This window comes from Cetorhinus maximus, chromosome 1, assembly GCF_964194155.1.
Source record: "Cetorhinus maximus chromosome 1, sCetMax3.hap1.1, whole genome shotgun sequence".
NCBI classification, from domain to species: domain Eukaryota; kingdom Metazoa; phylum Chordata; class Chondrichthyes; order Lamniformes; family Cetorhinidae; genus Cetorhinus; species Cetorhinus maximus.
In genome coordinates this window covers 166701852-166722885 of record NC_135879.1, presented here as the reverse complement: position 1 = coordinate 166722885, position 21034 = coordinate 166701852, and the positions used below count along the sequence as shown (strand labels likewise).

The following is a 21034-nucleotide window of genomic DNA, read 5'->3' as shown; positions in this document are numbered from 1 at the left end:
TTTTGTTCCTCCTAATTATGGAGGAAAAAAATTGACCAATTGCATCAACGGTAGCACTGTTATCATTAGGCATTCCTTGATGTGATATGTAAAGATCTAGATATTTCTGAATCTGCCACCTTTGTTCATCTTTGGTGTGGGAAATGCAGCAGCCAATTTGTGTACGGGCAAGTCTCACAAAGAGGAATGACCAAATAATCCAAAGTTCAGAACTGAATGCGATTGACAAGTTAGATTCTACCATTAATGATCCAGCAAAAGGAATCAGTTATTCCCTTTGCACATACAAGGGTACCAAAATGTTGCCCAACTCTCTTCCCATGTACACTCCTTATGTTAACGTTTCGAGCCTTCATGGCCCTTCGGCAGAACTGGAGCATAGTTAGAAGAAGGGAGAAATATAAATTGGTTTAAGGTGGGTGGGGGGGGGGGGGGGGGGGGGTGGAGAGACACATTGAGGGTGTGGTGTGGTGATTGTGGAGATGAGCAGATAATCAAAGGATGTCACAGACAAAAGGGTCAAAGAGGTGTTGAAGGTGGTGGTATTTGTCTGAGAAAAGTGCTAATTAAGAATGGAAGACAGGATATTCAAAGTACAGCTCTAGTGGGGGTGGGGTGGAAAGACTAAAGGTTTTAGTTTTAGATTTAAAAATAATGGAAATAGGTGGGGAAAGAAGAATCTATATAAATTATTGAAAAAAAAAACCGGCGGGGGGGTGGAAGAAACGGGGTGGGGATGGGGGGAGGGGGAGTTTAAGATCTAAAGTTGTTGAATTCAATATTCAGCCTGGAGGGCTGTAAAGTGCCTAGTCGGAAGATGAGGTGCTGTTCCTCCAGTTTGCGTTGGGCTTCACTGGAACAATGCAGCAAGCCAAGGGGAGTTCTCCAGTTCTGCCGAAGGGCCATGAAGGCTCGAAACGTTAACTGATTTCTTCTCCGCCGATGCTGCCAGACCTGCTGAGTTTTTCCAGGTAATTCTGTTTTTGTTTTGGATTTCCAGCATCCGCAGTAGCTTTTAGCTTTTTGTTTTTACACTCCTTATGTGATTGCCCTGATGCTACATCAGTTTGAGAAATTACAAAGTTCCAGCAATTTTGTCTTGCTGCATGTTTTGAGATGATTTGTAAATCTGGAAGTACTGCTGTGTGCAAAGGGATTCAGTCATTTGCCTTCCCTGTTGTCACACTTTAGTTCCAATCAATTAGGAATTTTTGAAAGCTATGACTGTTGCTGGAACTTTGAAATTTCACAAACTGATGTAGCATCAGGGCATTCATATTAGGAGTGTGCATGGGAAGAGAGTTGGGTATTTGTTCAACGTTTTGACACGCTCGTATGTGCAAAGGGAATAACCGATTCCTTTTACTGGATCATTAATGGTAGAATCTAATTTGTTAATCCCATTCAGTTCTGAACTTTGGATTATTTGGTCATTCCTCTTTGTGTGACGTGCCCGTACACAAATTGGCTGCTGCATTTCCCACACCAATGACTGCACTTCAAATGCAGTTTTGTCATTGGTTGTAAGGAGCTTTGAGACATTCTGAAGTTGTGCAAGGTGCCATTCATTCAAGTTATGTTTACTCCCCAAGCTTATGTAATATCCCAGAAACATTACTAAAGATTTGATCTAGAGAACAGGGGCTCATTTTGTTGGGCTGTTCACAAATGGGTGTTGAATGTGTTTTTCTGTGGGAATGTTCTAGAATATTTGATGCTACGAACACAGAACCATAGAAAAGTTACAGCACAGAAGGAGGCCATTCAGCCCATCTTGTCCATGCCAGCCCAAGGACACCCAGGTGCCCTTTCTAATCCCACCTTCCTGCACCCGGCCCAAAGCCCTGCAGTTTACAGCAATTAAGGTGCAGATCCAGGTACTTTTTAAAAGAGTTTAGAGTTTCTACCTCTACCACCAACTTGGGCAGCGAATTCGAGACACCCACTACCCTCTGCGTAAAAAAGTTCTTCCTCATGCCCCCCCTACACCTTCTACCACTTATCTTGAATCTATGTCCCCTGGTTCTAGAATTCTCCACCAAGGGAAACAATTTCATCCTGTCCACTCTATCTATTCCCCTCAATTTTGTACACCTCAGTCAAGTCACCTCTCAGCCTTCTTTGTTCTAAGGAAAATAACCCCAACCTATCCAATCTCTCCTCACAGCTGGAAAAACAACACAACTCTTCGCCCAACTTACTTAGATGGCACTCTCAAATTTTCAATTGTCTCACCTTAGGACTTTTGTTCACCATGACATTCCTGCAACTACTAACCTGCTCAACTGCACCCTCATAATCTTTTAATTTCCCAATACCCAATAAAAACATTCCTTTCTCATGCTGGCCATTCCCCTGGTATGGCCCTCGTCTCTACCCCCTCAAGTCTGAGGGATGCAGACTTCAATGGCTATGGTGCACAACTAGTTTGACCATTCACTGCCAGATCTGGCTAGATCGCCATAAAGCACTCATCTGTAAAAATTATTCCAGGATCACCTGGAATACAAAGTTAACCCTTGGCTTCTTTTCTCTTTTGTAAACCATCGTCTTAAACTCCTCTTCCCATCTTCTCCATTCTCTCCTCCAATGACAAGTGCAAGGAGCTTGTGGATTTCTGTGTCCCTCAGATTGAGACCACCTGATCAGATGCTTCTGTTATGCCCCTCCTTTCCCATAACCCACTGGGCCAAACTTTAAGGCTTCCCCCACCCTAGACCTGAACTTTCTTTTTCCACTCCCACTTCCTCTCATGCCCTCTCTGAACTCATCTTTTCAATGAGACCATCGCCTGCTCTTTCAACCCTATTCCCACTAAATTACCAACCACCCAACTTGCCTTCCTGGCTGCTCTATTAATTCACATTGTTAATTTTCTCTCCTCTGCCTCTCTTTAAGTCTGCTGGCATCACTGCTTTCCTCAAAAAAAAATCCCTTGACCCCACCATCTTTGCAAACTATTACCCACCTCCAAACCCCCTTTCCTCTTCAAAGTTCTTGAACATGTTGCCTCCCAAATCCATGCCCATCTTTCCTAGAACTCCCATGTTTGTATCCCTCCAATCAAATTCCTGTCCCTGCTGCAGAACCAAAGCTGCTTTTATGAAAATCATAAATGACATCCGATGTGACTTTGCCAAAGGCAAACTATCCCTCTTATCCTCCTCCTGCCTGTAGCCTTTGACACAGTTGATTGCACCATCCTCCTCCAACACCTTTTCAGCCTCACCCAGCTGGGATTCACTTGCCTGGTCCCATTCTTATCTATCTAATAGTAGGCAGAGAATCACCAGCAATGTCTTCTCTTCCCATTCCTGTGTAGTTACTTCTGGGATTCTATCCTTGAGGCCCCCCTTTCCTATTTCTCATCTAAATGCTGTGCTTCGGTGACAGCATCTAAAAACACAATCATTTACCACATTTAAGCTGATGACACCCAGCTCTACCTCACCATTGCTTCTCTTGACTCTTCCACATGTTCTCTAATTCTCAAACTGCTTATCCGGCATCCAGTACTGGATGAGCAGAAATTTCCTCCAATTAAATATTGGGAAGACTGAAGCTAATGTCTTTGGCCCCTGCCGCAAACTCCATCACCAATTCCATCCCTCTTCCTGGTCTGAGGCTGAACCAGACTGTCCGTAACCTCAGTGTCATATTTGACCCTGAGATGACCTCTCAGCCATATATCCACGCCATCACTAAGACCACCTATTTCACGTCTGTAACATTGCCGGTACCCACCTGGCTTCAGCTCATCCACTGCTGAAACCCTTATCTGTGCCTTTGTTACCTCTAGACATGACTATCCTAGCGCAGTCCTGGCTGGCCACCCACATTCTTCCCTCCATAAACTTGATGTTATCCAAAATTCTGCTGTTTGTGCCCTACACACAACATTCACCCATCACTCCTGTGCTCACTGATCTACACTTGCTCCTGGTTAAACAATGCCTCGATTTTAAAATTCTCAACCTTGTTTTCACCTCCCTTCATGGTCTGAACCTGCCCTACCTCTGTAATTTCCTACAACCTTCCGAGATTCCTGCGCTCTTTTAATTTCAGCCTCTTGAGCGTTCCACATTTTAATCGCTCCACCATTGGTGGCTGTACCTTCAGTTGCCAAGGACCCAAGCTCTGGAATTCCCTCCCTATACCTCATTTTCCTTCTTTAAGATACTTCTTAAAACTTATCTCATTGACCAAACTTCTGGTCATCTGCCCTGATATCTCCTTATGAGACTCAATGTCATATTTTGTTTTATAATATCTCTTTGAAATGCCTTGGGATGTTTTATTACATTTAAGGCAATATAATAATAAATTGTTCACCTTCCCCTCGCTTACTATTGCAGCTCTTTGTGTTCCAAACTGAAGCCAGGTATTCATTGTGACAGTGAATGCCCCTATTACCAGTTGCCAGACCTGTACTAACACATGCTTGATTTTTCTTTTGGTACTCTGTTACAAATCAGTGAAACATGGGTTTTTTAAAAAGTTTACAAAATACGGCGCAATTTAATTTCCAGGAAAGTAAACCAGCAATGAACTTGAGTCTGCTTAACTTGGTCTTCATTATGCACAGAACATACCTTATGGTTTAATTTAGTAAATATTTTCATCGGCTTATATGATTTTAGTAATTTATTTAGCTTGGAAGTATAAAACCATAATTAAGCTACCCTTGTGATTGCTTTTATTAATGCTAATGAACTTTGAAAAAAGGTTTATGGCTGTGAATTTCCTTGGCAGAGCAGGAACAACTCAGAGAAAATTCTTGGCATAATTGCTTGTTAGGAAATCGGTTGAGGGTTGAGCAGGAAGATTAAACAAAGGCTGTGAAAAGAATTTGGAGTGCAAGGTGCTGAAAATTCTAGTTTATCAATGAGAGAGGCGAAATGTCCCATTTGAAGGTCGTAGTTGCATTATTGATCCACATTCAATGTGTACTGTTTAAATCTTCAGTTTTCATCCCAATAACTTTGTGTGGTGAGGTGACTAATCAGGAGGGGTATGCAGCTAATTTTACACCTTACTGGTGTGCTGCAGAGTGGATTATATTTTATGTTGGGGTATAGGACTTTCCCTTACTTACTGTGATTATACCTTTCTGAGAAAGAATGCAGGATATCCAAAAGCGCTTTACAGTGGAAGAAGTACTTTTGAAGTGCAATCTTTTATAATGTAGAAAACATGGAAGCCAGTTTGTGCACAGCAAGCTCCCACAAACAGCAATGTAATAGTGACCAGATGATCTGTTTTAGTGATATCAATTGAGGCTAAATATCATCTAGAACACCAGTGATAACTTCCCTGCTTTTCTTCGAAATAGTGCCATGGGATCTTTTATGTCCACCTGAGAGAGCTGACAGGGCCTCGATTTAACATCTTATCCAAAAGATGGCACAACCCACAGTGTAACACTCCCTCAGTACTGCATTGGAGTGTCAGCCTAGAAATTTGTGCTCAAGTGTCTGGTCTGGATTTTGAACCTTTTGACACAGTGGCGAGAGTGCCACCATTTGAGCCATGGCTCACTGGCATCAGTAGATGTTGGTGTATCTATTTCAAATTAATTATTGATTTTCTTCCACCTACTTTGAGGGAGTACATTTTCCATCATCCGATAGAATTATGTTTTCTTTTCTAAATAGAAATCATTATTGACAAAGGCTCGTATCATAGACTTGTGCTACAAATGGCATTGGGCATCTTTTGTCTCGAGCTGTTTTTAAAATAAAATGCTTGGTTACCTATGAAACTTGTTACACTATCAATGTGTAACTTTAAAAATTAGAACTTTTGCAACACACCAGAGTGTACTTTGTTTATTCAAGAAATAAATATTAGCAAACAGCTGGTCTGCAAGATTTGTTTTTATTTGTCTTGGTCTATCATCTGCAGGATTATGAAATGTTTAGCATGCAACAAAACAAGAATACTCATCAAGAAAGAGATGAAAACCGAAATTTTGATAAAAATGGTGATCGTAGGGAGAATGGAAATGCTCGAGCTCTATCCCAGACAACCATTCGCCCATCAGCATTCCCCCAATCTAATATTTTATCAAGTTCGCTGGAAGCTGAGCATAGGTATGTGTATAAAATCATATAGACATACTTCCAAAATTTGAAACTTCAATTTGTTTTATTGATTAGACGCAGCAAAACTGCAAAGGAGTAAAAATTACAAGTTGTTAAGAAAGTTACCATTCTACAATCTCCAGCAGGACCTGGACGTTATGCTGCCAGCTGCTTTGAATGCAATTTCCATCCCGGTATCTTGTTCGTTTGCTTTTGAGAGTCGTAATGTTTACAGTACTTAGGCATGTTTGTAGATTTTGATTTCCCCCCCCACCTCCCATTTTATACAGATACTTTTTTTTTCTCTCTTATGTGGATGCTTTCTTTCCATCTCAAAAGATTTTTACACCCTCTTTATCACAATTGCACCTTCTGAGCTGTAACTGTCATGGTCATAACCATCCAGTGATTCTTTTCCTATTGCCTTGTTTTCTTCCCAATTACATCGTTTACCATTTCGGATATACACTCATGGCATACAATATTTGTATCTGCTAAGAAAACAGAATAATTCAGTGTTTAGTACACGTGGAGAAAAAATTGTATTCGATAATTAGGCTTGTTAGTTTGCATTGTGTTCATGTGAATTTTACAATTCTGACTTGACATCATCTAGATAATGCTGAAAACAACTGATGGCTGCTGACTGTTGAATGACAAACCTTCAACTGGAATTCTGATTTGGGGCATATATATTTCTAATAAAATGGACCTTCAAATGGTAGTGAAGAATATTATGCACTAAATGTTTGAACTTGGATTTCCTTCAGCATGGTACAATGACCTGTAATGCAGCATTATTCTACTAAATACTTTCTATTTTATTTCTAGGCTGCTTAAAGAGATGGGTTGGCAGGAAGAAAGTGAAAATGATGAAACTTGTGCTCCATTAACAGAGGATGAGATGAGGGAATTCCAGGCAATCAGTGAACAGGTAACAATGTCCTGCTCAGTAATAGGCAGAATTGCATCTATTCTCTGACCCTTTTATTCCCCCATCTTCCCCCTCTTTAAAATTGCTGTGCCTTTTTAGTTATGTATCTTGTTGGATGCTAATTGGATCAAATACCTAGTAACCGGTATATGCCAAATTGGCAAAATTCTGAAAACATCAATTTGGAGGGCTGTCAATTTTGGGAGCGAGCTTTTGACCTGCTGGTAGCATTTTTGTGTCAGTGTCAGAATGTGCAGCACTCGATCCCCACTGCAGACGTTCATGACATGTGGCAAACAGAGATTTGGCTCCAAATTTCAGAACCGAGCTAGATTAACGAGTTTGGTGAGTGTCCCTCCATTCCCCTTTAGAAGCCCATTATTGCCTTGCGCCATATAAAGCTAGCTATCCAATTGGCTGGTGTAAAGATGCTGGTGGCAATGGAAACACTGTTCGTGTTGCGACCTGACAGACGGTAAGTCAGCCCGTGAATTCTTCTATTACATCTCACCATCCTCCAAGGTGATAAAGTGTGTGGATATGAAAAAAAACCCACAATTTTTTAATGAAAAGGATTCTTGGTCGCCATTGTTTTTCCAACTCTCATGAAAACCTTTATAGTTGATTTAAAAAGCAACAAACCCTGTGTATTCACATTCCATTCCTCAATTTGAAAGGTGTCACACTTTTATCCAGTGTTTTTTGAAGGTGAGGTGCAGTTGCTTATCTTGTGCTAGCTTTCATCCATCACTACAGTCCTGGCATTTGGATGTTTGTGCTGCCCAAGGAGTTGGTTCAGCTATTACCAGCAACTTTTAATTTAGCTATATCTATATTCCAGAATTCTAGATCTCTCTGGAACATTCTGACAGATATTCCTAAGTCCATACTTATTGCACTGGATGCTTAAGAGTTGGAAAAAATATTTGGGCTCTCTTGGTATTTATATTGAGTTTTTAACGTAATAAGACATCTTGTGGCATTTCACAGGAGCGTTATGAAGCAAACTTTGGCACTGAACCACATAAGGAGGTATTAGGGCAGATGGCTTGAAGCTTGGTTAAAGAGGTAGATTTTAAGGAGTATCTTAAAGGAGAAAAGAAAGGTGCAGAGACAGAGGTTTAGAGAGAAATCCCTGAATTTAGGGGAGCTATGCAGCTGAAGGCTGCACCAACCAGTCGTGGGCCAATTAAAATTATGGTGCTCAAGAGGCCAGATTTAGAGGGACACAGATATCTTGGAGGGTTGTGGGCTGATGGAGAATACAGAGAGGGGGAGGCGTGAGGCTATGGAGGGCCTTGAAAAAACAGGATGAGCATTTTAAAATCGAGGCATTGACTGACTGGGAGTTAGTGTAGATTAGCAAACATAGGTGATGGGTGAATGGGATTTGGTATAAGTAAGGACATGGATAGCAGAATTTGGAATGACCTCAAGTTTATGACGGGTAGAATATGGGAGGCTGGCCAGGAGTGCACTGGAAATCTCAAGGTAACCGAGCTTGGATGAGGATTTCAATAGCAGATGAGCTGATGCGGCACAGACTTGGGCGATGTTACAAAGTTGTAAATAGGCAGTCTTAGTGATGGTGCTGATATGTGGCCGGAAGCCCATCTCTGGGTCAAATATGATGCCAAAGTTATGGGCAGTCCAGTTTCGCTTCAGTTACTAGGGAGAGAGACAATAGAGCTAGGGAACAGTGTTTGTTGTTGGGCTGAAAGTAATATCTCAATCTTCCCAATGTTTAATTTTAGGAAATTTTCACACTCTGGCACTGGATGTCAAATAAGAAACCTGACAATTTAAAGACCGAGAAAGGGTTGAGAGAGGTGGTGGTGAGGTATAGCTGGGTCAGTGTATTTGCGAAAACTAATGCTGGTTTTAGGATGGCATCTCTGAGGGGCAGCTTGTAGATGAGAAATAGGAGGAGGCCAAGGATAGAGGTTTGGGGAGCACCAGCAGCAGTGGTGCAGAAGCAGGATGAGAAGCCATTGCAAGTGATACACTGGTTACAATTAGATGAGAATTGAACTGGATACATGCAATTTCACTCAGCTGAATGATAGTGAAGCGGTGTTGGATAAGTATTGTGTGGTCAACCATGTCAAAGGCTGCGCACAGGTTGAGTAGGACAAGGACGGATAGTTTACTTTTGTCACAATCACGTAGCTTAGGCGACTTTGGCGCAGAGTTGCTGAGCTGCAATCTGAGTTTTTGACATTGCGGGTCATCAGGGAGAGGGAGAGTTACATGGACACTTTGTTCTAGGAGGCAGTCACACCCCTTAGGTTGGGCAGAACTTTAGAGTTGGTCAGTGTTCAGAGACTAGAGATTGTGACTGCTAGTCAGGCAGCTATGGGGAACCAGCATGTAGTGATGGAGGGACCTCAGCACCTGACTTTCTCCAACAGATACAAGGTGTGTGTTACCTGTGTGGATGGGAAGAAGGACTACAAGGTGGATGAGCAGATTGGCCATGGCTCCATGGAAGGATGCCATTCAAGTGGGGGAGTGAAGAGGAATGGGGTAGTGATAGGAGACAGTACAGCCAGGGATAGATACTATTCTCTGCATCCGGGAGCTCCGATAGCTGTGTTCCTGCTCTGTGCCTGGGTTAAGGACAGCCCCTCATGGATGGAGAGGAATTTGGAGTGCAAAGGGGATGATCCAGTTGTAAAGCCCATGTGGGAACCAACAACATAGTTAGAACCAGGAATGATGTGCTAAGAGAATTTGAGGAGCTAGGGACCAGAATAAAATGCAGAACATGAAAAGTAATCATCCCTGGATTGTTACCTGAACCACACGTAAATTGGCATAGGGTCAGGCAGATTTGAAAATTAAACACATGGCTCAGAATGATGTGAAAAGAAGGGGTTTTGATTCATGGGGCACTAGCATCAGTACTCAGAGAAGAGTGAGGTATTCTGTTAGGATGGGCTCCACTTGAACTGGGCTGGGACCAGTGTCCTGGCCATTCGTATAACTGGGGCTGTGGACAGGACTAACAGAGAATAGGGAGGACTCGGGTGAAGGGAGATTTAGAAATCCACAGAGAAAGGTCAAGGCATCAGAACATTATAGCAATGTGGGTAAAGACATGCAGAGTGGATCAAGAAGGGACAGAGATTATAACAAAATTTGTACATTGGCAAATAAGGACATTGCAAGAAATAGAAGTGAAAAATTTAAATTAAAGTTTCTTTATTTGAATGTGCGAAGCATCCACAATAAGATAGATGAACTTGTGGCACAAATTGAGATAAATCATTTAGATTTAATCGCCATTATAGAGACATGGTTACAAGGTGATCAGGGTGAAAAATAAATATTTCAGGGTACATAATATTTAGGAAAGGCAGGCAGAATGGCAAAGGAGGAGGGGTAGCTCAGGTAGTAAAGGATGACATGAGGACATTAGTCAGAAATGATCTGGCTTCAGAAAATCATGAAGTAGAAACAGTATGGCTGGAAATTAGGAATAGCAAGAGTAGCAACACTCGTGGGAGTAGTTTATAGTACACCTAACAGTAGTTCTACCGTTGGGCAGAGCATTAAATGAGAAACTATTGGAGCTTGCAACAAAGGAAATGTAATAATTGTGAGGGACTTTAATCTTCATATAGACTGGGACAATCAAATTGGCAAGAGTGATCCAGAAGATGAGCTTGTAAAATGTTTTTGTGACAGTTTCTTGGAGCAATACATTGTGGAACTGACTGATTAAAGTTATCTTTGATCTAATATTGTGTAATGAAGCAGGGCTAATTAGTAATGTCATAGTAAAAGATCACTGGGAAATAGTGATCATGATACCATTGAAGTCTGAAAGTGACATACTTCAATCACAACAAGAAATTTAAATTTAAACAAAGCCAATTACATTGGTCTGAGGGGAGAATTGGCTAAAGAAACAATTCAAAATCTTCACAAATACATTCCATTGAGAAACAAAAACTCACAGAAAGACCCATCTGTGGCTCACTCAGGAAGATAAAGATAGTATTAGATTAAAAGAAGAGGCTTACAATATTGCAAAAATGGTGGCAAGTCTGAGGATGTTTTGGAAACCAGCAGAGGGCCACCATAAAGTTGATAAAAAGGGAAAAAATAGAAATATGAGAGTAAACTCGCCAGGAATATAAAAACAGATTGTGAGAGCTTTTAAAAGTATATGAAGAGGAAGTGAGCAGCTAAAATAAATGTTGGCCTTTAAAAGCAGAGACAAGAGAAATTACCATGGGGAATGAGGAAATAGCAGAGGCACTGGAGAAATATTTTGTCTTCACAGTAGAAGACACAAGTTACATAGAAGAAATAGAGGGTAATCTAGGGGCTACAAAAAGTGAAAAATTAAGGAACTTATCAGCAGAGAAAAAGTATTGAAGAAACTGGAGGGACTAAAATCCACCAAATCCCTGGACTTGGTGACCTACTCCCTTGGGTTCTATAAGAGATAGCTGCAGAGATAGTGAATGTGTTGGCTATGATTTTCCAAAATTCCTTAGATTTGGAAATGGTCCCATTAGATTGGAGGTTGGCAAATGTTATAACACTTTTCAAGAAAGGAGGGAGAGAGAAAACGGTGAACTACAGGTCAGTTAGCCTAACACCAGTTTTTGGGAAAGTGCTGGAACCAATTATTGTGGAAGTCTTAACAATGCACTTAGAAAAGCATAATATGACTAGGACAAGTCAACATGGCTTTACTAAGGGAAAATCCTGTTTGACAAATTTATTTATAGTCATTTGAGGATATAACGAGTAGGCTAGATAAAATAACCAGTAGATGTAGTATACCTGAATTTCCAAAAGGCATTTGATAAGGTGCCACACAAAAAGTTAATAGGCAAAATAAGGGCTCGTGGGGTTGTGGGTAATATATTAGCGTGGATAGAAGATTGGTTAAGGGATAGTAAGCAGAGAATGGGCATTAATGGGGCTTTTTCAAGTTGACAGGCAATGAATTGTGGAATGCTGCAAGGATCAGTGCTGGGGCCTCATCTATTTACAATCTATATTAATGACTTAGATGAAGAGACAGAAAATAATGTACCTGCATTTGATGACGGGTGGGAAGCTAAGCTGTGGGGAGGACACAGCGTGCAAAGAGATATAAACAGGTTAAGTGAGTGGGCAACAAGATGGCAGATGGAGTATAATGTTGGGAAGCCTGAAGTTATTCACTTTGGTCGTAAGGATAGAAAGCAGCATCTTTTTTAAAAGGTGTAAAACTTGTAAGTGTTGATATTCAAAGAGACTTGGGTATGCCTCTACAAGGAATGCAGAAAGTTAGCATGCAGGTGCAGCAAGCAATTAGGAAGACAAATGGCATGTTGGTGTTTATTACAAGGGGATTAGAGTACAAGAATAAACAAGTCTTGCTACAGTTGTGTAGGATTTTGTTGAGACCACGTCTGGAATGCTGCGCAGTTTTGGTTTCCACATTTAAAGGATATGCTTGCATTGGAGGCGGTACAGTGAAGGTTCATTAGATGGAATGAGGGGGTTGTCCTTTTGATGAGAAACTGAGTAAATTGGGCTCCTTTTTTCTGGAGTTTAAAAGAATGAGAGGTGATCTCACTGAAACATATAAAATTCTGAGGGGGCTTGAAAGGGTAGACGCCGAGAGATTGTTTCTTGAGGTTGTGGAGCCTAAACCACAGGGGGCACAATCTCAGAATAAGGGGCCAATCGTTTAGGACTGATGAAGAGAAATTACTTCACTCAAAGCATTGTGAACTTTGGAATTCTGTACCCCAGAAGGTTGTGGAGGCTCCATCGTTGAATACATTTAAAGCTGGGAGGACAGATTTTTGGTGTCTCAGGGAATTAAGGGATATGGGGAGTGGGTGGGGAAATAGAGTTGAAGCCCAAGAACAGCCATGATTGCATTGAATGGCGGAGCAGGCTTGAAGGGCCATATGGTCTACTCCTCCTATTTCTTGTGTTTTTGTGCTCCAAGATAATGCTCGCATGGAATGGCAGGTTATCTACATTTCTAGGAAGCTTGACAAATGTCAAAGAAAGTACTCATTTGTCAAAAAGGAAGCTTTAAGTCTTGTAATGGCTCTTCAGAAATGTTTAAAACCAAGAACCAAAGGCTGTTTCAGTGTAGTTTGAGGCTGCAGCCATTCACCTTAAAAATTGTTCATGATGCTAGTCAAAACTATGGCCCAGATCTTTGGATCTCCAAATGGTTGGAGACCAGACGTAGCCTGGAAGATGTGCTATGGGACCCCTTGGAAGCCTCAACACAAGGACTTTGTGGGGATTGCCCGGGAAGTTTGAACTTTCGATGGGCAATTCCCCGGCACCCTCCGTGAACGTCTCTGACTCTGATTTCACGTCAGTAACTTCAAACAGCTCCAATTTACTTACCTGGATAGTTACCCCGGAAATGTTTGACAGATTAAAACCTAGCCTAACCCTTGGGTAACTACAGAACTGACCCCCTAATTGCTTTCTCACTGACCCCTGACCTGACTAGTACCCACCACCCAACACCCATCTGACCCAACCCACCAGCTGACTTTCTCCCCCTCCCGACCCAACCTGAACCGACCCCACACCTGACCTGACTAGCTCCCACCATCTGACTTCCTGCCGCCCCCACCAACACGACCTGACAATCCCTCCCAACATGACAACCTCCTACCCACTTACCCACCTACCACGCTAACTCCCCCCTGCCACCCTACCGCCTCACCCCCCTGCTCTCTTACCCACTTAACCTACCCAGCCTAACCACTTAGCCACTTACTTTCTCTCCGTAGCTTTTCAAAGAAGCTTTGGGACATTTAAACTCTTTACTAACAGAATGTGGCAGCTGTTGCTGTAAAAGGAGGCATGGTTTCTGCTCAGATTCTCTCTACTGCTCTCTGCGAGGAATCCTGCACTGAGTCAGATCCTCCATTGGAAGAATACCCTGAAAAATCTGAGGAAGGTAAATGTGAACTTTGTTGTCTGTTCAGGGTCGGAAATAGGGGTTCTGACTCTGAATGGGAGATTCGGGCCAATGTGAATGTGGATGCCCTGTCAAGAGTTTAAAGAACAAAGGATGGTAACAGTGTCTTAAAGCCAGGTGAATGTATTAGGTTTTATAAGATTGTAAAATAACACTATTTGTAATGAAGCTTGTTTTCTAAATATGATTATCATTGTTGTTACCTGTGTAACATGCAATATGCTAAGTGTTTAGAATGTTAAGTTTGCTGTATGTTGAATACTTTTATAAAGAAGACTTTACTACAGTAAAGCTTTCCTTTTTCCAAGAGGGAAGTGTGACAACCTTTGACCCGGAAGCAGTACACTAAAATTTGTAATTTAATTTTTAAGAATGTTTGAAAGGGACTCTTAAGAGTTTTCATCAATTGTATTGGGATGAATTGTAATTTTCTTGGATAATAAACACTGGTCCATGTGACCTGGTGACCTTTGACGTGGAAACAGTACTGACAGGAAGGAAGTTAAGATACAAAAAAGCTGTATTGCAAGTCACAGGGAAGGTAGACAAGCTACTGCTGTAAAGAACAAAGGAGAGCTGCAGCAGAGGGGAGAACAGCAAAGGCATATTTACAAGGACCTGTGTGTGTGTTATACAGTTAAACAGAACAGAAGGTCAAAGACCGGATTAGAGTAGGGATTGCGAATTGGATAATGTTATTGTTGCTGTTAGTTCAGATTTGCCAGAACCGACCAGATGGTTTAATGGGGTTTATTAAAGGAGTCTCTGGGAATGTGTGCTATTGAAACAGTCATCAACCTAGCTAAGGAGGTTCTGCAGCAGTGTGATGTTAAGATAATGACTATTTCCCGCGACCTGGGATGGATTATGGCTGTTGGTGAATGCAACTCTAGGGCCAAATCGACTGAGTGGAGAAGTGAGAGATCCTATGTACCAGAGGCAGAGTTAGAGAACTTTGAAACTGCACCTGGTGTTACATGTCTGTGGGGGTGGTTGTGCAAGAGCTTTCTTTGTTATATTGACTGTTTAAAGTGAAATTTACCCTTTTATTTGAAGTATCACTTTTCTGTTAATTCATGTTTAATTTGCATTGGTCCTGATTCGTGTTAAAGTAGAAGTTATAAAAAATGATAACTTGTTGGTATTTCTTCAATTGTCGTTGTTTGGTAAATTTGGTTATTTTGGTTTGTGGTTCCCCCACAGGGATCATAATACCCTCATCAAACCTGTCTGTTACCTCATGAAATAAGCCAATCAAATTAGTTAAACACAATTTGCCTTTAACAAATCTATGCTGACTTTCTTTAATTAATCCACATTTGGCTAAATGACTGTTAATTGGATTGTCACTTCTAAAAACTTTCCCACCACCCAGATTAAACTGTAGTTGTTGAGTTTATCCTTTCACTTTTTTTCTGAAAAATGGTGTAACATTTGCAGTTCTCCAGTCCTCTGGCACCACTCCTGTATCAAAGGAGATTATGGCCAGGACCTCTGCAATTTTCTGCCTTTACTTCCCTCAGCATCCTGGGATACATCTGATCCTGGTGACTTATCAACTTTAAGTACAGCCAGCCTTTCTAATGCCTTTTCTATCTTCAACTGTCTCAACTACCTCCTCTTTCGATATGACTTGGGCAGTATTGACTTCCTTGATAAAGGCAGATGCAGAGTACTCATATAGTACTTGCACCATGCCCTATGCCTCCATGCATAGATCCCCTTTTTGGTCTCTAATTGGCCCCGCCCCATCTCTTACTACCCTTTATATGCCTATAGGAGACTTTTGGGTTCCCTCTTATGTTGGTTGCCAGTCTCTTCTCATATTATATCTTTGCTTCTCTTATTTCCTTCTCAATTTCCCCTCTGAACATTCTATAGTCAGCTCGGTTCTCGCTTATGTTATCAACCTGATACCTGTCATACACCCACTTTTCCTGCTTCATTTTATCCTCTATCCCTTTTGTCCTCCAGCAAGCATTGGCTTTTCTTTCACCATACTGGTGAACAATAATTTGACGTTTATTCAAAAAACATTGGCCTATCTTTCCTCCTTTTGGGGATGTACTTCGACGATACCTGAACCATCACCTCTTTAAAGGCTTGCCAATTTTTCCCAGTTTACCTGGGATAGATCCATTCTTGCCCCTTTGGAATTGGCCCTCCTCCAATTAAGTATTTTTGCTCCAGATTGTTCCTTGTCCTTTCTCATAGCTAATCTATACATTATGATACAATCTTCACTGTTTCCTGTCTGTGTTGTGTTTGCACATTCAATTTGAATGATCTGATTATTCATTTTTTTAAGCATTAAAGTTCCTGCTTGCCTATGTTATTTGCATTGCCTAAATCAAGTAACTGAATCATTTATTATATTTGCATTAAAAGAATTCGAATGATGTAGCTTAAATTATAATGGAAACTTGGATTTAAAAGGTATAGTGGTGAAGCTCAAGTGATTTTTGAATGTCCTCTGGATCACAGGGTTGTGACTTTGAATTCATTTCTCAACGTCTGGAAAAACTTATCATTATAAAAGGCAACCTTCCTTCCGTGTTGTTAGCAGAGATGTTGCACTGTCTGTACTATAGCATTCACAGGATGGTATTCCCCTCCTTTGTGGAATTGTTAAAGAATTACTGAGGAACAGTTTACATGGGTGAATCATATACATTTAAACTACACTTCTCCTTCACCACAAAATGGAAATAAAACTGGCAAATAGGATTCATAAATATGTATTTTATTCAATGTAAGAACATCCTTTTGCAGTTATTTAGATCAAGATACCACTTTTTTTAGTGCAGAGCATTCCGTCATGTTTGGGTATATCTTAAAACCCTCTAAGAGAGAACTGTTTGTGTGGCTACTTTAAGTGTATCCTTTCAAAATGTCAGTCTAAATCTAAAATATATTGTGTTTCATACTGGTGAACAATAATTTGACATTTATTCAAAACAGAATTTGGAAAGAAATCTTAACAGTTTGTAAATGCTAGATTCTCACTTTGTTCGGGAAGCATAGATTTGAAAACTGGAACAGAAGTGTAGTTGCCTCTTTTATCACTCCATTTATCACCAATTTAAACAGTAAAATCTAGACTGTAGATTGGTGCACTGACATGTACTGAGGAGGCATGGAGAATGTTCATTCCTGTACTTTCCCCACCTCGCTTTTTTCATTTTCATTTGGATGCTCTCCCACGGAGAGTGAAGGAAAAATTGAGCCAATCTGCATGCCTCTCATACATTTAGCAGATTCAGGAGTGGTATTCAGCAAGAGAGCTGGGAACGAGTTGCAGTAAATCATTTACTTTATATATGCTAGATAGATTTAAGAAGATGGCTTTAAAAAAAAACTACTTAAATAGGAACAGAATATTTTTTCTCTGCATTCTTAAAGGAATGTTTCTGTTATCTCAGTCACCTAAGATTCTTTACACTTGTTTGAAGGATAGAACATTACTGCAGCTCTCTCCACTATTATGAACACTCTCTTATAATGCCAAAGCTCAGCCAAAATGAAGCTGGAGGGGGAAGACGAGTTAGTCCTGCCTGGATCCATTGTCTCCACTAGTGTACTTGAGGTCAGTTTAAAAAGATGTTTAGTTTAGTGTTTTGGCTGCTACTGACGCTCAAACACAATTATTTTTTGTTCTTGGGATGTGAGCATTGTTGGCAAGGCCAGGGTTGTAGAGATAAGCCAGGGAACTACAGGCCAGTGAGTCTCATGTCAGTGGTAGGGAAACTATTGGAGAAAATTCTGAAGGAGAGAATCTATCTCCACTTGGAGAGGCAAGGTTTGATCAGGAATAGTCAGCATGGCTTTGTCAGAGGGAGGTCATGCCTAACAAATTTGATTGAATTTTTTGAGGAGGTGACCAGGTGTGTAGATGCGGGTAGTGCGGTTGATGTAGTTTATATGGATTTCAGCAAAGCCTGTGACAAGGTCCCACATGGGAGACTTATAAAGAAAGCAGATGCACATGGGATACAGGGTAATTTGATAAGGTGGATTCAAAATTGGCTTAGTTGTAGGAGACAGAGGGTGATGACAGAAGGATACTTTAGTGACTGGAAGCCAGTGTCCAGTGGTGTACCACAGGGATCTGTGCTGGGTCCCCTATTATTTGTCATTTATATAAACGACATAGATGACTATGTGGGGGGTAGGATTAGTAAGTTTGCTGATGACACAAAGATTGGCTGGGTGGTTAACAGTGAGGTTGAGTGTCTTGGGCTACAGGAACATATAGAGGGGATGGTCAAATGGGCAGCTAAGTGGCAGATGGAATTTAACCCTGAAAAGTGTGAGGTGATACACTTTGGAAGGAGTAATTTGACAAGGAAGTATTCGATGAACGGCATGACACTAGGAAGTTCTGAGGAACAAAGGGACCTTGGCGTGTGTTTCCATAGATCTCTAAAGGCGGAGGAGCATGTTAGTGGGGTGGTGAAAAAGGCATATGGGACACTAGCCTTTATCAATCGAGGCATAGATTACAAAAGTAGGGAGATCATGTTGGAGTTGTATAGAATCTTGGTGAGGCCACAGCTGGAGTACTGTGTGCAGTTCTGGTTGCCACATTATAAGAAGGATGTGATTCCATTGGAGGGGGTGCAGAGGAGATTCACCAGGATGTTGCCTGGGATGAAACATTTAAGTTATGAAGAGAGGTTGGATAGACTTGGGTTGTTCTCGTTGGAGCAGAGAAGACTGAGGTGAGAAGACTGAGACCTGATTGAGGTGTACAAGGTTATGAGGGGCATGGACAGGGTGGATAGAGAGCAGCTGTTCCCCTTAGTTGAAGGGTCAGTCACGAGGGGACATAAGTTCAAGGTGAGAGGCAGGAGGTTTTGGGGGGGATGTGAGGAAAAACTTTACCCAGAGGGTGGTGATGGTCTGGAATGCCCTGCCTGAGAGGTGGTGGAGGCAGGTTGCCTCACATCCTTTAAAAAGTACCTGGATGAGCACTTGGCACGTCATAACATTCAAGGCTATGGGCCAAGTGCTGGTAAATGGGATTAGTAGGAAGGTCAGATGTTTCTCACGTGTCAGTGCAGACTCGATGGGCCAAAGGGCCTCTTCTGCACTGTGTGATTATGTGATTTATTTCCCATCCTTAAATGCCCAACGTGGTGGTGAGCTGCCTTCTTGGATCGCTGCAGTCCATGTGATGTGGATATTTTAGGAGTGCTCTTAGAGAGGGAGTTCCAGGATTTTGACTCGGCAACAGTGAAGGAATGGTGATTTTGTTCCAAGTCAGGATGATGTGACTTGGAGGGGACCTTGCAAGTAGTGGTCTGTTGCCCTTGTCCTTCTAGGTGGTAGAGATTGTGTGTTTGGAGGGTGCTGTTAAAGGATCCTTGCTGAGTTGCTGCAGTGCATCTTGTATATGGTACACATTGCTGCCACAGTTGCACTGGTGGTGGAGGGAGTGAATGTTTAAGATGGTGGATGGGGTGCCGATCAAGCGGGCTGCTTTGCCCTGTATAGTGTCAAGCTTCTTGTGTTATTGGAGCTGCACTCATTCAGGCAGGTGGAGAGTATTCCATCACACTCCTGACTTGTGCCTTGTAGATGATGGGGAGGCTTTGGGGAGTCAGGAGGTGAGTTACTCGCTGCAGAATTTCCAGACTCTGACCTGCACTTGCAATCACAGTATTTATGTCGCTCATCCTTTTAAGTTTCTGTTCAATGCTAATCCCTAGGATGTTGATAGTGGGGAATTCAGCAATGGTAATGTTGTCGAATGTAATGGGGATATGTTTAGTTTCTCTCTCGTTGAAGATGGCCATTGCTTGGGACTTGTGTTACTTGCTTCCGTCCAACCAAGCCTGAATGTTGTTCAGGTTGTGCTGCATGCAAGCATGGACTACTGCAGTATCTGGGGAATTGCAAATGATAGTGAACATTGTGTAATCAGCAGCGAACATCCCCACTTCTATCCTTATGATAGAGTGAAGGTCATTGAAGCAGCTGAAGATGGACGGGCCTAGGATGCTACCCTGAGGAACTAATGCTGAGATGCTCTGGAGTTAAAATGATTGGCTTCCACCAACCACAAACATTTTCCTTGTGCTAGGTATAATTTCAGCTGGAGAAGAATTTTTCCTTTGATGCCCATCTTGATATTATACTTGGTCGAATATTGCCTTGATGTCAAGGGTAGTCACTCACCTTGCCTCTGGAATTCAGCTCTTTAGTCCTTGTTTGGACTAAGGTTGCAGCATTTTGATTTATTATTGCTGGATTCTTTACAGATTCCGTATAGTTGTGATGTTGCTTTAGAAATTATAATTACATTTTTTTACATGTTCTCATGTAACTTTTTTTAAATTTCAGCTACAGAAAAATGGTCTTCGAAAAAATGGCCTTCTGAAAAATGGTCTAACTTGTAACTTCAAATTAAGTACGTGGAAGAGCACTTATAAACCCACTGTTAATGATGACACCGAGACGAGCAGCAGCGATACATCTGATGATGATGTGTGAGAGATTAAAGAAAGACATAAAAATTATTTGGGTATAATAATTATCATTGTGGTAAACTGCCAAAAATAAACTGCATTAAAAGCAGTATGCTGCCCCACCAGAAGAAATTTGAGGGGACTTCTTTATTCAAGAACACAGATTGTTGGACTTGGCCTAATTTGAACTTTGCTTAATGCTTTGTAACGGCCTTTTGTAGTAATGAGGATTTCAGTTGGATTTAGCATTGATCTGCTTCATCACTGCTGATCAGAAGATACATTACTACAATGTGAAAAAAAATATTGATCATGGGATAATTCACAGATCTAATAAACCGAATTGAAGTTCAAATTGTGTATTGTTCCATGGAGCTTTTGGCTTAAAGTTGTTCCATTCGTTGAGAAACAGCAATCTGAAAACACAGTATCCTGCTTGTTGAATCATATTCATTACCAAAACAGGACCCTGCAAGTCCACTGTCTACAGAAAAACAGGTGATGTAGCATGTTGATCAAAAGTGGAGAAAGGTGCATTAGAGTTTTCATTGCCTAAATTTAATGAGTGCTCCTGTACTGT

At 41.3% G+C, this 21034-nt stretch overlaps 1 protein-coding gene across 6 annotated transcripts in view; it reads left to right on the top strand.

Annotated features, from left to right (window-relative positions):
- The window catches only part of LOC144684969 (vasculin-like), a 107737-nt gene extending 86928 nt beyond the window's left edge, over positions 1-20809 (top strand). For all 6 annotated transcript variants that reach the window (XM_078549483.1, XM_078549474.1, XM_078549467.1 and 3 more), the window contains 3 exons: positions 5905-6092; positions 6915-7017; positions 20330-20809. In XM_078549483.1, the coding sequence (XP_078405609.1) occupies positions 5905-6092; positions 6915-7017; positions 20330-20479 (441 nt within the window). In that variant the 3' untranslated portion in view covers positions 20480-20809. The remainder of the gene's footprint in view (positions 1-5904; positions 6093-6914; positions 7018-20329) is intronic.
- The last annotated feature ends 225 nt before the right edge of the window (positions 20810-21034 follow it).